Raw genomic sequence first — 15,818 nt, forward strand, 5'->3', positions numbered from 1 at the left:
CATCATGCGTTAAACAAGTTCAATATTTTATGGTTTCTATAAATATATGAAGTTATCACTTCTGTCGAGCGTCCCGTGACGCACACCATTTTTTTGATCGGATTAAAGTTAGGTCTTTTTGGTGATTTGGTGATGAAAAAGGTGATTTTGTCGTTTTCTTCGATTTTGCAATCATCCACATACCTAAAAAAGAGGGCTTAGTTTGTTAATTACTGATTGTTCCAGTTCTTCCAAGTCCAGCTGGGCGACAACACTAGATATAGATAATCCCATTGCATAGCCTTCTATCTGTTGGTAATACTTGTTAAAAAGAAAATAGGTAGATGTTAGGGTTAATTTGGTAGCTTCCAGAAATTCGTTGAGTGGAATACCTGTAAATCTCTTAATGCAATTCAATTTTTTTGTTATTGTTTCTAATGCCAGTTCAATTGATATATTTGTATACAGTGATACAACGTCAAGTGATACTAGAATATGATTTTAAGGAATAAATATGTTGTTAAATTTACCTTTAAAGTGCCATGATTTCCTTACGTAATATGCCTGGTCATTTATTACATTATTAAGAATGTTTTTGAGGAATTTTGATAGTCTTTCAAAAGATGATTGAGTGCATGTTACTATGGGGCGCAGTGGGATATTTTGTTTATGCAGCTTAGGAACGCCATACATGCGAGGGGTTATTAAATTGTGGATCTTGAGGTTCTTGGCTTGGTTGGGTGATACGAATTCTTTTCTTTCCTATTTAGCACCCAGCTCATTATTTTTCTTTTGAAATATGTTGGTCGGGTCGTTTTTCATTTCGCAGTCTGTGCGGTCGTTGAGGAGGTCGTACATTTTACAATTGTAGTCATTTTTGTACATTAGCACATTTTTGTTGGTTTTATCGGGTTTCAATACAAAGATAGCAGGGTGCTTTTTTAAGAAATATTTTGTTTCTCTAAGTTTTTTAATTAAAAATGTTTAGTTTTTGTTTAGTTTAGAGTGGTTTATGCTACTTTTTAAATTTTTCATTATGTTTGTGCATTCTGACCTAAGTTTGTCCCTTGTAGTAGTTGGAAAACGAGTCAAAGCAGCTTCTACATTGGCAATGAGGTCATTCAGTGGAATCTGACTTGAGTTTGCAATGGGGATCGCAAAGTTTGGCCCCAAATTCAAAATATCATTGACATCATTGGTATGCTTTCCTGGTTTAACTTTTCTGTCCAATCTCGGTTACAATGGTTTGTACTTTTCGGTTGCTGCTTTTGTTTTAGATTTTCAATTTTTTTATTATTGTTATTTTTTATTTGTTTGAAACGTTCTTCCGCTGATTCATTGCTATGTTGCATTAAGCATTGAAACTTGATGTAAATTATTAGTTATATCTTGGATTACCTTTGTGAGGCTGTTAATTAACTCTGTTGTGTCGGTTATAAGGAGGTTAATGATTTTTAATTTAAGCTTGGTGGATCCATTAATAAAATTGTGCGTTAGTTGGTTTCATGAGAATGCAATGTGATTAAGATTAAAGCTCAAAAACGTAGGTGCTAGTTTTTGGGATTTACAACGAAGTAAGAAAATTCTACGATTTTTTTGTTTTATATATACATATAGATTTTATATATACATATAAATGTGAAATTCACTTAAAACAAAGAAAAAATGGTCGTGTGTCTGAATAAGTGTGCATGCAGACTACAGAAGGAAGAATTAAAATGCCCAAAATAAATCAGGAAATGGAAATGACTCACAGGATTAATTGCCGATTTAATGCCTAATTTGCACGTGGTTGGTTTCCATCCTGTTTTTGCTTTCAACTAACACTTGGCAGTACTGAGGCGTAGTGCTGTATTCCCGGCTTTGCCCATTTACTGATTCCTACGTTTAAACGTTTGCTTTAAACTGAAAAACTGTTTAACAGTCGTTAAGTAATGTCGAAACTCTTTGTTCATTTTGGTTGGGGCCGCCTTCTTGTCCTTAATGCTTACATCAAATGCAAACTATTGATATATAAAAAACTACTTGAGACGCATCCCAACGGCTACTATGTCCATTTTGTGTTTGTTGATTTCTCTGAAAGCTTCGTTATTTTTGGTTGAAATCTCTTGAATGTTCCACCTTCCAATTCTTATAATCCTTTTCTTTGCCAAATGTCGTTGTCTAGATTTCCTGTCCGTTTCCGAGGCTTTGTTGAGAAATTTTATTTAATTTATGTTTTTTTCCAAGTGATAGGGTGCAGGTTCATCGTCTCAAGCCCCCAAACTGGAGGACTAAGTAGTATTTTCTCTGGCTTTCCTTCCCATAAACTGCCTGACTTTTTGGACTTGGAGCCTATGGAGACCAGTTTTCCTCTCACCATAGGCTCTTCTGCTCTCTCAACTAGATTGAAGTAGCATGTATTCATGATTCACTCTCAAGACCATTGACCCACGGCTTTTTACCTGCATCCTAGGCAGGGGTCCCCACAGGGTGCTATCATCCGGGCCAGATGAACCTTGGTCTTTTTTAACGGGGTGTTACTTCCCGATCCCTCTTCCTTCCTTTCCTAACCGGCGAATATTACGATTGGATAATGCAGTTGAGAGAAAATATCGCCAAGACCTTATTAAAATTTATAATACCTTCTGATTTCTATGAAGCAAAACATATTAATTAATTATTAATATGTCCTTGTAGAAATGGTTTGATTACAAATTGAAATGGGAACCAGGAGATTATGGAGGAGTTGAATTTCTTTACGTACCATCAGAACATATATGGCTTCCGGATATCGTACTTTTTAATAAGTAAGTTTTTATTATGATATTTTATCATCAAGTATTGCTGGTACTTAAAGCCAGTGGGGGCGCCATCAAAAATTTTTTCAAGATGAGCGGGAAATATTTATACTTTTAATTGTAAGACTTGGATATAATATATCTGTTTTACAAAATATTTTTCTTCTTTGGCTGAATATAATGTAAAATCTATTTTAGTTATTTTTATTTAACATATTTTTATAACCACATGTTTTTGTCAAACAAGAAGCTAACAGAGTTTGACAATACCTTGAGTGTCTCAATATGAATTTACAATATTATACCAGATTTTATCTACTTTCGTAGAATAACGAAATACATGTTACAAAAATATATTTGTGTTAACTGTGAACATTTTCCTAAACGTTATTATGTTGGAAACAAATGCTGAATTAAATTTGCCACAACTATAGTATTGTAATAAAAACTATTATAAACAAATATATTTTTTGGAAAACGTTAACTAAACGAAAGTAGGTTTAAAATATTTAAATTAACCAATAACATTATAAACATTGAATAAAACTTTATTAACGCAGTGAAATACTTCAATAATGAAACAGTTATTCACGCAGAACCTTAGAAGATGCATTCTTCTATTATTCTATCTAACAGCAAACGAATCTATAATTAACTCTAAATCGATTTCAACAAACAAAATGCCCAAGTCAGTAAGCCCATCTTTACTCATAGCTGTTCTCAAATAACTTTTAATTCTCTTTAAACTGCTGCAATATCTTTCACAACTTGCACTAGACGAGTTTTCTGTCATTGCAACATCACATAGTTTATTAATTTGATGGAAGACTAAACTAAAATATTGCAAAATATATGAGATGTTTTTATTTTTAGATAATTTGTGACTTCATACCTCTTAGTGGTATCTGGCAATTACTTTGTCTCGTTTTCAATTGAAAAAGAATTAAACGTTTGTAAAATAAACATAAAAGTTTAAAAAAATGGATTAAATATACGAAATCATGTTTTTAAAAAAAATTACCGCGATAGAGCGATTTAGTAGCAATACAGCCAAATCAATTACTTCTTTTTCCGCTATTTGAAAATATTTGGCTCTTGTCCYAGCAGGAAACAAGTACCCATATTTAGATTAGAAAACAATTTATAAATATTAAGTACTTAAAAATTTAGTTTTTAATTSCCGAAAAACTCGGAATTTKTTCTCGTCCACTATCATTATTGTCGAATTTGATTTGATTATTTAATTCGCAATTATTTATATCGTTGGACCTATGGCATACGGATGCCGGAGCTGACAAATTCATTCTTAGAGAGGACTACAAGTTTTAAAGGATAACTCCCGAAAACTCGTAGTACAAAAAAGGGGGTTTTTTAGTTGGTAAGAATCCAACCCTACCTAGGGTTCGGAACACTGGGTGTCTTCGCGAAGATTTTTATTCCTCCAGCCGCCGGGCAAACCAAAAGAAAAAAAAAACCAGAGGCAGCGGTGGGTGGGCTCACTTAAGCGCCGCCATCTCTATTCGTTCGTGACGTGTAATATAGAGATGACATAGAGACGTATATTTACATAGCTCTGACGCCCAGTCTAGGGTCTTAAAAGCATATTCTAGAACTTTGTTAAATCGTTTTAGAGATAACGTGTCACCCTGTCTACACCTCTTTGTATGGAAAACTATCTAGTCTAAAATTTGTTCCGTATCCTGAACGGGACGTTGCCTGCTCGCCTGTTTGGTAGAAGTCCAGTTTTTTCTCCAGTCTTTTGTTTATTATTTTCGTGAAAATCTTGTATAGATCTTCTTATTAATGGTCAATTCTGAAGTTTTTAAATTTATAAAAATGATAATTATTTGCTAATCAGATATGAGTTATTCGCCAATTCCCCAGGCGCACGCAAATAAACCTCTGCACTTCTTAAGTATTCGGGTTTATCGGTAGGATTTAGAATGTCATTTTATTTTAATACAGTTTTAAATAAAAGTTAGTTTTTTTAAAACTTCTTTATTGAATAAAACAAAATTGACGCACCCAATTTTTTTAATTTGTGGTTTCGTTGTTGAGTTATTTGATTTCCAAAATGGTGGAAAATATTAGTTTTTGCTGGTTTCCTTTAAAACGGTTTAACATAGGAACTTCAATTTTGGCATACTTTATAAGCTAATTTAGTGCCATTTTATGATAGTGTTTCGTGGATCAGTGTGCTTTTCTACATGGTAGAAATGTGGAACCCCTACTATTGTTTTGTTCAGAACTTTTTTGTGTGCACTTAAACTTTTCTCGACATAGTCTTTTCGGCGAGATAACTTATTATAATTTTTCACATTTTTTTAAACATTTTTTTTTTATGTAGAAAATAATTCAGACAGACTCAAGGTTTTCAAGAAGGCAAATACCTAAAAGGACGTTGATTTTTACCATTTGAGTTTGTGTAAATTTTAAATCTGATGATGGCGCTGTTGTCTCGCTGAAACGTAATTTCATTAGTTCACTTCACTTGAACTTCACTTCAAAATTTTTACTTCATTCTTTGACTGAGACCCAGGAAAGATAGGAAAATCGTAATAATTATTTAAATTAAGTAATAATTATTAAAAAAAGTTGATAAATAACTTGTAGGAATTAAAAAAATTATATTGATAAAAGAACAAAGAACACGATTTTATGTTTTTGCGCGCAAACTAGTGGTCTTAGGAAAAAACAATGAGAGAAAAAAAAGTTGGTAAATAGCTTGTAGTAATTAAAAAGACTATGTCGAGAAAAGTTTAAGTGCACACAAAAAAGTTCTGAACAAAGCAATAGTAGGAGTTCCACATGTCTACCCTGTATAAAAGTAAACTGAACTACAAAACACTGCCATAGAATGKCACTCAATTAGCTTATAATGTGTACCAAAATTTAGTTCCCAATGTTTAACCGTTTTAAAGAAAAACAACAAAAACTAAWATTTTTCGCCATTTTGGATATCAAATATCTCAAAAATGAGACCTCAAATTAAAAAAATTCTCAGGAAGACCCCCCTCTAAAATGACTAGGAGAACACGCTACTAAAATATTTTTACATATTCACGGAACACCCTGTATATTTTCTAACATTTGATATTATACAATTTGAACTGAAAGCAATATTGCGACTCAATATTGGTTACAATATATATGCTTATACAATGCTACTTTTTATAGTGCTGATGGAAACTATGAAGTTACTCTAATGACCAAAGCAACTCTAAAATACACAGGCGAGGTTAATTGGGAGCCACCCTCAATATATAAGTCATCGTGTGAAATAAACGTTCAGTATTTTCCTTTTGACGAACAAAGTTGTTTAATGAAATTTGCTTCTTGGACCTACAATGGATTACAGGTAAGAAAGACAATTCACTCCCAAATTATTTATGCATATTTAAATTCCCTTTTCGTCATACCGTTGATTGAAAGAGTATATATGTTACGGGTAATGTAATTATTTAGGTCAGTATTCATAATGCTTGGTTATTATGAATAATGACCATTAAAATTGGGAAATTTGGTAAATTTGAATTTTTTACGATAATTTTTCACATTGCCCGGTCATTATAAATACCGCTATTATTTCTTTTGGCACTTTGATTAGCAGTGTGCCAAAAAAAGATTTATTTGTTAGACCGATACTAAGTAAGAATCTGAATTGAAGATATCAAGTCGATTTAATTGACATGCAGTCACAAGCTGATGATCAAGCAGCAAAAGAGCAGAAGAAGTAGCTTTTGAGCTTTTGGATATTTTCGCAATTTTCGGTGCGCCCAGTATTTTACAAAGTGATAATGGGAGAGAATTTACTAACCGTACTATTAGCGAACCCATGGTGCATAGGAAGCCCAGACAGTCTGAAAGTCAGGGTTCCTTAGGACGTGCGAATCAGGGCGTGGAAAATATGCTTTGTTCGTGGCTAGAAGACAATAGCATCATGAATTGGCCAGAAGGCTTACGTTTTGTACAGCTAATGAAGAACAGAGCTCATCATAGTGGCATCAACTGTACTCCCTATGAAGCCATGTTTGGGACAAAGTTAAAAGTTGGTCTAAAAAATTTATTACCCACAGACATTTTGCATATATAATATAAATTGTGAAAAAGACTTAGAAGTTCTAGTAAAAGATCAGAACAATTTACAGTCTGTAGAAGAAGGTCCACTGTAAAATAAACCTGAGTCACATGTGTTAGCGGAGCTACCAGGTCCAAGTCAACATGATGAGGAGGAACTACTTTCTCTTGATTCAGTTAAGTTCAAACTTAAGAACTAACTAAAAAAAACCCTGATTTATATAATAAAGAACTTCAAGAATCTTTCGGGCATGAAGATTCCCCGGATGAACCCTATGTGAAAAAAAGGAAAGCCGACATATTAAAAATTACGCAGATTTCAGCAAGCAATCTAAAAAAACTAGCTAAAAAAATGGTTCAAACTTCTAACTCAAAATACCCTGATGCTAAAAAAGGTGACACAGTTAGAGTTCCAGTCTCAGATGTCGACAGAGGTCGCACCAATGGAAGAAATATTTTGGCATTTGTTCTTCAAGTAACAGATGCTAATCTGTATAAATTAGGCACGAAACACGGAATTCCAAATCAACTTTATGCCAGGAACCAATTTACAATATGTAATGAGAAGTTTATATGGCGAAGCTATAGTCGATGTGGCATTAAATCCGACAAGTGCAAGTGTCGTAAAGAAAAAAAGCTATGTAACTCGAAATGTCACCAAAGTGAAAGCTGCTCTAATAAATAGACCTTCTATGCTGCAATTGCTACATATTGACATTTTGTGTAAATATAAATTTGTAAGTACGTACATATCTAATACATTATTTTTATTTGGACTCAAGGTTTGTTTGTACTTATTTCATCCCCACCGGCTTGTTGGTCAGCATGTGAAAGTATATTTGTTATTTTTTGTTTGTTACTTTGTCAGTTAGATATGTAAAAATTAATTATTTTTTTTAAGATACATCAATAAAAATTATTTTTAAATTGCCCACTTGACCTTTAGTTGTATTTGCAACATAATTTATCATTTTGTCATATCCTTTTGGGCACTTTTTAAAATGCCCGGGCATTATAAACAATGCCCAGTTATTTACATTGCCCATAACATATATACTCTATGCTTCCACAGTTTCGAGGGGGGGGTCTTCTGTCGTTAACTGACCCCAGACATTCTCGGATCTGTGTTGTGGGCTTGTAGATTGTTCTTATGTTGTATTTCCTCAGAAGCCTCTCAATTCTGTCCGTAACCCTGGGAACAAAGGGCAGGAAGGCTTTCAGAGTCACAGTGGATTCACTATCTTCAGCACGGCCCACTCCTACAGCTTTTGTGATGTCCAACTGGGAATATCCGTTCTGAAGAAAAGCTTTTTCCAAGTGCTGTAGTTCTGTGGTTAGATATTGTAATCCACATATTTTTCTCGCTCGATCCGTAAGAGTCTTAATGATTCCCTGCTTCTGACTCGGATGGTGGTTAGATAGCTTGTGAAGACATCTGTCCGTGTGGGTGGCTTTTCGATATACCTTGTGGTCATCAGAACAGTGTAAGCGTTTAAGCAAACCACTTCTGATGATGCAAGCCACTCGTGCTTGCGAAACGTCAAAAAGAAATTCTACCAAACGACGGCCTAAAAACCCGAAAAGCCCATTAGTTTCTAGGAATGGTCTCAAAAGTCTCTTTTGATATCCCTTAAAAGGAATAACGGCAATTTTGAATCACCTTGTATAATTATAAAATAAAAAAGTAAATTGGAACTAAAATATGGTGTTTCTTTAAATCAATTTTTTAGGTCGATCTCAGACATATGGACCAACTACCTGGTAGCAACATAATCAAAGTAGGAATTGATTTAACGGAATTTTATTTATCGGTAGAATGGGATATATTAGCAGTTCCTGCGACTAGAAATGAGGAATATTACCCAGATAATAAGGAACCATTTTCAGGTACGAAACCCATAGGTTTTTTTACTACGCAACTTTTTTGAAAATATTTTGTTCCACTGTTTTCAGATATAACCTTCAAAATTACAATGAGGAGGAAAACTCTGTTCTATACTGTAAACCTTATTATTCCGTGTGTTGGTATTACGTTCCTTACCGTTCTGGTTTTCTATTTGCCATCAGCTTCTGGAGAGAAGGCAAGTAAACTGTCAGTTTACGCTTATTTTTATTTACTTATTTAACGCGATGGTTGTTTCAGGTCACTTTGTGCGTCTCAATTCTTTTGTCTCTCACTGTATTTTTCCTTCTCCTGGCCGAAATTATTCCTCCTACTTCGTTAGCAGTTCCGCTACTTGGAAAATACCTGCTATTTACCATGATATTGGTCACGTCATCTATTTGGGTCACAGTATGTGTACTCAATGTACACTTTAGGTTAGTAAATATTAATAAATATATTATAACTTTCAGAAATTGAAAAGACGTTGAAGTAAGTAGTGAGTAGAAGGATGGTAGCACAAGATGGTTTTATGGCTCACTGTCCCACTTAACAGATGAAAGTAGATTTAAACAACTGAGTGCCTTGATTGTTCAGTATTTTTTTAAATTACAAATGAGCAAGTTAAAAGTTAAAGTACCTCAGCAGTTGCCAGTGGCAATCTGGCGCATCTAGGGCCTCACGATAGCGACCTTTTTTTTAGAAAAGAGCTTCTGTTGGGATCGTAGCCTCGGGTCGTACCACAGGTTAATCCGGCCCTGGCAGTTGCTATAAATGTCTTCTTTCTAAAATATGGCACATTCTAAAATTCAATACTTTTTCACCCGAACCAAAACAACCTCCGAAACAGAAAAATAGTTGCCAACAGCGGCAACCATCTACATGATTCTAAACTATTCAAAAGATGGTAATATCTGGATGCGTTTAAGCGCTTATCAAATGCATGTAAGTCTAACAAATTGTTGTAAAAAATTACACCAGACAAGTTGAGGCAGAAGTGTTGCTAAACTCTAATTTGCTTTATCGCATCCTGATTTTGCTACCTCGTGTAAAACACGATTCAACTGACCAAACAACACCTGGCGAATAAATAATTGTCTTGGTCATTTTTCTACATGAGCTAAAGACAAAAGGTTAATCGTTGCTGTGCATGTCTAAGACCTAGCGGTAGGATTGCATTTGCTGGGAAGGATCGTCTGAGAGATTCGGCAAAAACTGAATTATGTGGTTTATATCAGTGTGGATTTTTTTCGCGATATTGTTCTTGAGAGGATTTTGAACTCCTGTAATTTTTTAAATAGTTTAAATCGGACATACTTATGTCAATAAATATTTCTGTCTGAAGGTTTTTCTTACAATTACTTTTGTTTCATTCTTCAAAGTTTGACGGTGACCTCCAAAATCACCATGTTTAAAAAGTTTTCTTTCGGTTCTTGATCTTTGCAATTTCGTCGAATTTTTTGAAACTGAGAAGCAAAACTATCCGTAGTGTACTATCTATTTTTTCACGAGACGAAACTCGAAGTTCCGCCACTGCTTGAAGTAGCTTCTTGAAAATGCAAGAAGACGTTATGCACGCGGTGGTGGGCCTTTGATTCTTATCTCGCGTACCGTAGATTATTTTTCTTAACCCTCGGTGGAAATTCTTAAAATCATAAGGTTTTGCAAAACGGACTTTGAAGATGCTGTGCGTCAGCATGCGTGTCGCAAGTTATTACTGCCCACACGTCATGAAGAAAATTTGCAATGGGCAAAAGTAATGCTTTTGCCATCGAAAACAGTGGCGAAAGTACGTACTTTCCACCAGGGGATCAAGGCAAATGATATTAAATAATCATTGTAGGTCTCCATCTACGCACAAAATGTCTTCGACATTTCGCAAGATATTTCTTCAATTCATGCCTAAAATATTGATTATGAGAAGAACTACATATTCCATTCCCGAATATGATGATCGACAGCCCCCTAGAGGTTATCTAACTGCAGAGGTGGAGTAAGTATTTTAAACACAAATATCTGTTGTTTGTAGTATTGTAGTATCAAACTCGTTTCGTTTTTCGACTTTTAAAATTTTACTAGTCAAGTTGAATTTAGCTTTTGAGTGAAATCAATAATTTCCAACCAAAAACATTAATAAATAGACCAAGCTCATTCATAAATCCCGATTTGTTTGGGACCAACATTAAATTCTACCGATCGACGATTTATCAATGACAAACAGGTGGTAAGGATGAAAGTACTAAAAGTAGGTACCGACCATATATTTACAGAGTAGAATTAAGTGGAAAACCAACTCACCTGGGTGCTATAGGCGTAGTAAATATCTATATTAATCGATTTATTCTAAGCATGAAAGAATCATTGATTATACGGGCTACATTCCTACCCCGTATGAAAGGTTCACATTAAACCACTGGATTACTGAACATTTGTATAAATTGAGCAGGAGTTAATTAACCGAACACAAAAAGCTGCTCGAGAAGAGTGTATAATAAGATGATTACACAGGCACTTGTTTGGAGTTACAGGCTCAAATGTATGTTTTTGTAATTTATAAACAAATTAATAATTCGAAGTTATGAGTTTCGAAATAGGTTCCGTCATTCAGCGATTCCTGTTGAATTTGCCGTTTATCTTTTCGTTTATTTAATACTTGTCTATCTTATTGTCACTTGCTCTATTTACCTATGGTTACCGGAGTTGTAAATGATTACTACGCAACAGGTATTTACATAATGTTAATTAAGCAGATTTTCTTGAAAACCATTGTTGCCGCTTTTCTAATATAGTTTTTTCAAATTTTTCAGTTTTCAATAACAATATTTTTTTTACTATTTTATCTGTACTCTTAAAACACCGCCAGAAAACACCTCCAGAGGAACGACGCCAATTTTGAATTACCCTGTATATCAAATTGATTACCACGCCGGCAAAGCAGCTTTCATAAGTACCTACTTTCGATATGACTGTGAACCATTGTTCTTATATCGAAAAACGTAAACAAATGCATCTGTTTAATTTGAGTTTCCAACAGCCAGTCAATTGCACGTTAATAATTGTCGTTTGTAGATGCGTATATTTTATCACCAAATGATGATTAACTCAGCTTAGAGTGAGATCAACTTGTACTAGTCAAGTTCAACAGTAGCGCTATGTCATTTTGTCATCTTCTTAGGTATTCTGCAAGTGAACAAAATGTTTTTCGTTCGCGGTTTCATTTTCATTCACCAAAGGTTTGCGTTATTTAATATTTTTAAGCAGCAAGATTATGGGTCCGCCAGAGTTGTTCAACGTAGCCAAAGATAGAGAAACATTTAAATTAGTGGCCGCCAACCTCTGATTGGAAAAGGCATAGGAAAAAGGCGAAATAGAAAGATGCCTGAGTTGATATTTTCCATAAACATTGCACTGATAAAAGAAATATTTTTTCTTATAAAAACAACGTTCTGTATTATATTTCTGACTAAAATAAAACTATTGTTTATATTAGCTTTTCTAAACATTACATCTTGGGATACATCAAAATTAATTCGCAAATATGGTCTATGAAGTGATCCTGTATTAACTATTATAATTGAAATACCATTAAACTAGGTCTGGGTGACACTGTGTTGTGTGGCACTTTTATGTTCATGCCGCTCTGTGTGTCAATATCTTATAATACTTCGCGTCTTATGGAGTAACACCTTGAATAACACTGTTCAAATCTCTTCCAAGATGGAAGACTTTGGATTGCAAGTTCGTAAAGGCCGCGCACTCATTTTATGATGCCCAATATCAAAATCTAGGTTGTGCTCAAAATACTTCTCTACTGATGAATTCTTATTTATGTCGCTTCGGAATTGGTGCTGATAATGTCCGAATTTAAAATTGTAGTTATATCATAAAAAGAATGCAGTGTGAGTAGAATCCAAATAATAATCTAGCACCATCGTTGTTGTTTTTACAAGAATCAGATGCAAAGCATGTTTGCCTATTGAATAGACGTAAGGTTTAACATACCTGAGATATTCATATTTTCCAACTAGCTGCGTTAAATATCGTTATACCATTATTATTTTAACAAACACCAAGCAATACTAGTGTTTAGTTAACTGTTAGAACGGCATCACTTTATTATTAGTGTTTCCATAGAATTTTATTACTGTAGATGTTTTTTGACGTTATAGATGAGCTTTGTGTATCATAATACGCGGTGGTCAATAAGATATTGCTTTGAAGCTCCTAGAACCGTGTTATGGTATCGAATGCCTTGTGGCTATGGGATAAAATGCCTCAATGGTATCCAATGTCTTGTGAAAATCTATGACACCAATACTAACGCTCTATTATACTCACTAAAGACAATAATTTCCTCAGCATTAATGATCCGAAAAAGAAAATACGTAAGTAAGAACCTAAGCAAATCTCGAGGTTTTCCAACCCCAGTCAACCCCAGAGCCGGTTTAGAGCCTATTAGCTCTCATCAGCTGGGTTTGGCGTTAAATTAGCGACCGCAAAATCCGCACGTGAATCACCCAATGCAATAACAAAGGGAGCGAACCCACTTATACCGTCTTGGAAACTTCAAAAAAGTTTCCAATATGGTAAATCTTCTCCTCCCCCAATTCCAAAATGTCTTCCAAGAAGTCAAATACCTTTTAAATCTGCGTGTCCTCATTAAAGCTCAAAGGAACTCAAAGGAATTTCTCGTATAACAATATCCCTACGCCAGATTGCTCTTTCGTTCTTGTTTCTGCCGCTGTATACCGGAACATATTTTCCGCACTTGCACTTTTTTCCCCGTTTTCTTGGTTTCGGTGATTTCTCAAACGTCGATCTTCAGCAAAATCTCCGGATCTTTGTTGTACAGGGACGCTACGTTCCATCATCCGATTCTTTCCCCCCATTCATGGTAACAATGGACTGTGGTCTACAGCGATGAGGAAAAAACGGAAACTTTTGCCGACTTAGTCAAAAATAAGTTCAGGATTTACTACCCCAAGGGTAAGGACTTTCCCTGACTTCCATGACTTGGGCTGGAACGGACGAAACTGTCCCCCCCAATCACACTTCATCATCTTCATTAGCCTGGACTCCTGGACCTATTAATCCACTCCTGGACATAGGCCTCCTCCTTTTCCTTCCATGGTGACCTGTTTTGGGCTGGGAATATTCAGTTGTTTCCCGCTAGTTTCTGTATGTCGTCTCGCCATCTTAGCATGGGTTTGCCTCTGCTTCTCTTTGTTCTCCGTGGTTTCCACTGCATAACGGTCTTCGTCCTGCCCAACGCCACTTGTTTTTTGGAGTTTGTTCTATGACGTCAATCACTTTGGTTCTTGCCCTGATATCTTCGTTTCTTTGTTTATTTCTTAAGGTAATTCCCAGCATCGCACGCTCCATCGTACATTGACAAACGCGTAGTATTTCTGCACTTTTCTTTGTCATGGTGACTGTCTCGAGCCCGTACAATATAACTGGTAGTACGCAGGCATCGTATATTTTCCGTTTCAGATTAATTGGTAACTTCGGTTCTTTAAGGATATATGCGATTTTTCCAAGTGCTGCCCATGCCAAACTGATTCTCCTCCTTATCTCGACTGTCTGGTTGTCTTTGTCTAGCCTGATGCTGTGTCCCAGATATATATATTCTTCCACTAGTTGAAGTGTTTGGTTATCGATATTGACATTGATGTTGGTGTTGTTTGAACTCATGATCTTCGTTTTCTGGAGGTTCCTTTCTAGTCTTACCTTCTGTGACTCTTTTTTTAGTTCGCATACCATTGTGCTAAGCTTGTCCTGGTCGGTGCTCATAATCACAATGTCGTCGGCGAATCGGAGATAACTAAAAAATCTTCCGTCTATGTTGACTCCCTTTTGTTGCCATGTCAAGTTCTTACACACGTCTTCTAATGCCAGGGTATCAATCCTCGCACTATCCATTGCCTCTAGCACCGCCCAGGTTTTTATCGAATAGATAAAAGCTAGCTTTTTTGCAGTCGACAAATGCGAGGTGTAGTGGGATATTATATTCGGTACACTTCTCAATAAGAGTTTGAATAACCGTTTAAATGTGATCATTTGTACTACAGCCGCTTCGGAACCCGGCATGTTCTGCTGACTGGTAGAAATCGAACTTTTTGTTTAGTCGGTTGGCTATGATTTGATGAAAAGAAGCTTATACAAAACGGACAAAAGACTGATCGGTCGATAGTTTTCGAAGTTGGTTCGATCGCATTTTTTGGAGGGAATGATTACCTTGGCATTTCTCCAAGCGTCGTGGATTTTTCCCTCCTCTACACATTTTTTAAGAAGGATGATCAATGCTTTCTCCAGAGTTGTTCTCCCATTCTTCACCATTTCTGTTGTAAGGCGGTCTTCGCCTGGGGCCTTTCGGTTTTTCATCTGCTCCACCAATCACACCAGACCAACTTAAATCACAAATAAAAATTTGAAAATCTAAAACAGCTCCAGGCTTAGACAAAATTTCAAACAGAGTAATTAAAATTATCCTCAAATAAATCCTACTAACATCACTAATACTAATAAATAGTGTCTTTGCACACAAGGAATACCATGCAGCTGTGTAACGGCGTTTCGGGAAAAGCGAATTACGACCTTGCTCAGGTGTCATTTTTGTAATGGTGTTTCGGAAAATCGCAAATGACGTCCCTGTTCGGACGCAATGGTATCTCGGAGGTTCTCTTGGTATTGTTATGGTTTATTGCTGGTAAATTAACACGTTCGGACTTCAAGGGCCTTTCGGTCGTTTTCTCGGCCGCCAGCCATCAGGATTTATGTGGTAATGTCCCCCCAGCTAGGGTAGCTTTTATGTAGTCGAGAAAGAAGCAAACCAGTAGTCAATACGCAGTCGACAGAATTAAACGCAATCAGACAACAAATGGTTTATTCATAAAATATTGAATGAAATTAATGAAATAAACTGAGATTTCCGGTTTTAATGAATACAAAATGAAAGTTACCAGAAAAGGGGAGAAGAGGTGCACAACGGGGCGATCGATAGATATTAAATGATGAGTGAGATAAGCGGTGGTGAATGGTCGTATGTTACGCATTCATATTTTGCACCGGCGAGCTACGATACCGCGGGTTTGATCAGG

General features: G+C 35.6%; 1 protein-coding gene across 1 annotated transcript in view; it reads left to right on the top strand.

Annotated features, from left to right (window-relative positions):
• LOC109540751 (acetylcholine receptor subunit beta-like 2) overlaps positions 1 to 15,818 on the top strand; it is a 35,031-nt gene that overhangs the window by 13,431 nt on the left and 5,782 nt on the right. Inside the window, exons 3-8 of the mRNA XM_019909202.2 lie at positions 2,659 to 2,768; positions 5,937 to 6,117; positions 8,567 to 8,723; positions 8,790 to 8,917; positions 8,980 to 9,155; positions 10,562 to 10,711. Coding sequence (XP_019764761.2) covers positions 2,659 to 2,768; positions 5,937 to 6,117; positions 8,567 to 8,723; positions 8,790 to 8,917; positions 8,980 to 9,155; positions 10,562 to 10,711 — 902 coding nt within the window. The remainder of the gene's footprint in view (positions 1 to 2,658; positions 2,769 to 5,936; positions 6,118 to 8,566; positions 8,724 to 8,789; positions 8,918 to 8,979; positions 9,156 to 10,561; positions 10,712 to 15,818) is intronic.

The sequence above is a fragment of the Dendroctonus ponderosae genome, unplaced genomic scaffold (assembly GCF_020466585.1).
Source record: "Dendroctonus ponderosae isolate FM_Combo_2020 unplaced genomic scaffold, Dpon_F_20191213v2 Dpon_F_20191213_1, whole genome shotgun sequence".
In the NCBI taxonomy this organism is placed as follows: Eukaryota; Metazoa; Arthropoda; class Insecta; order Coleoptera; family Curculionidae; genus Dendroctonus; species Dendroctonus ponderosae.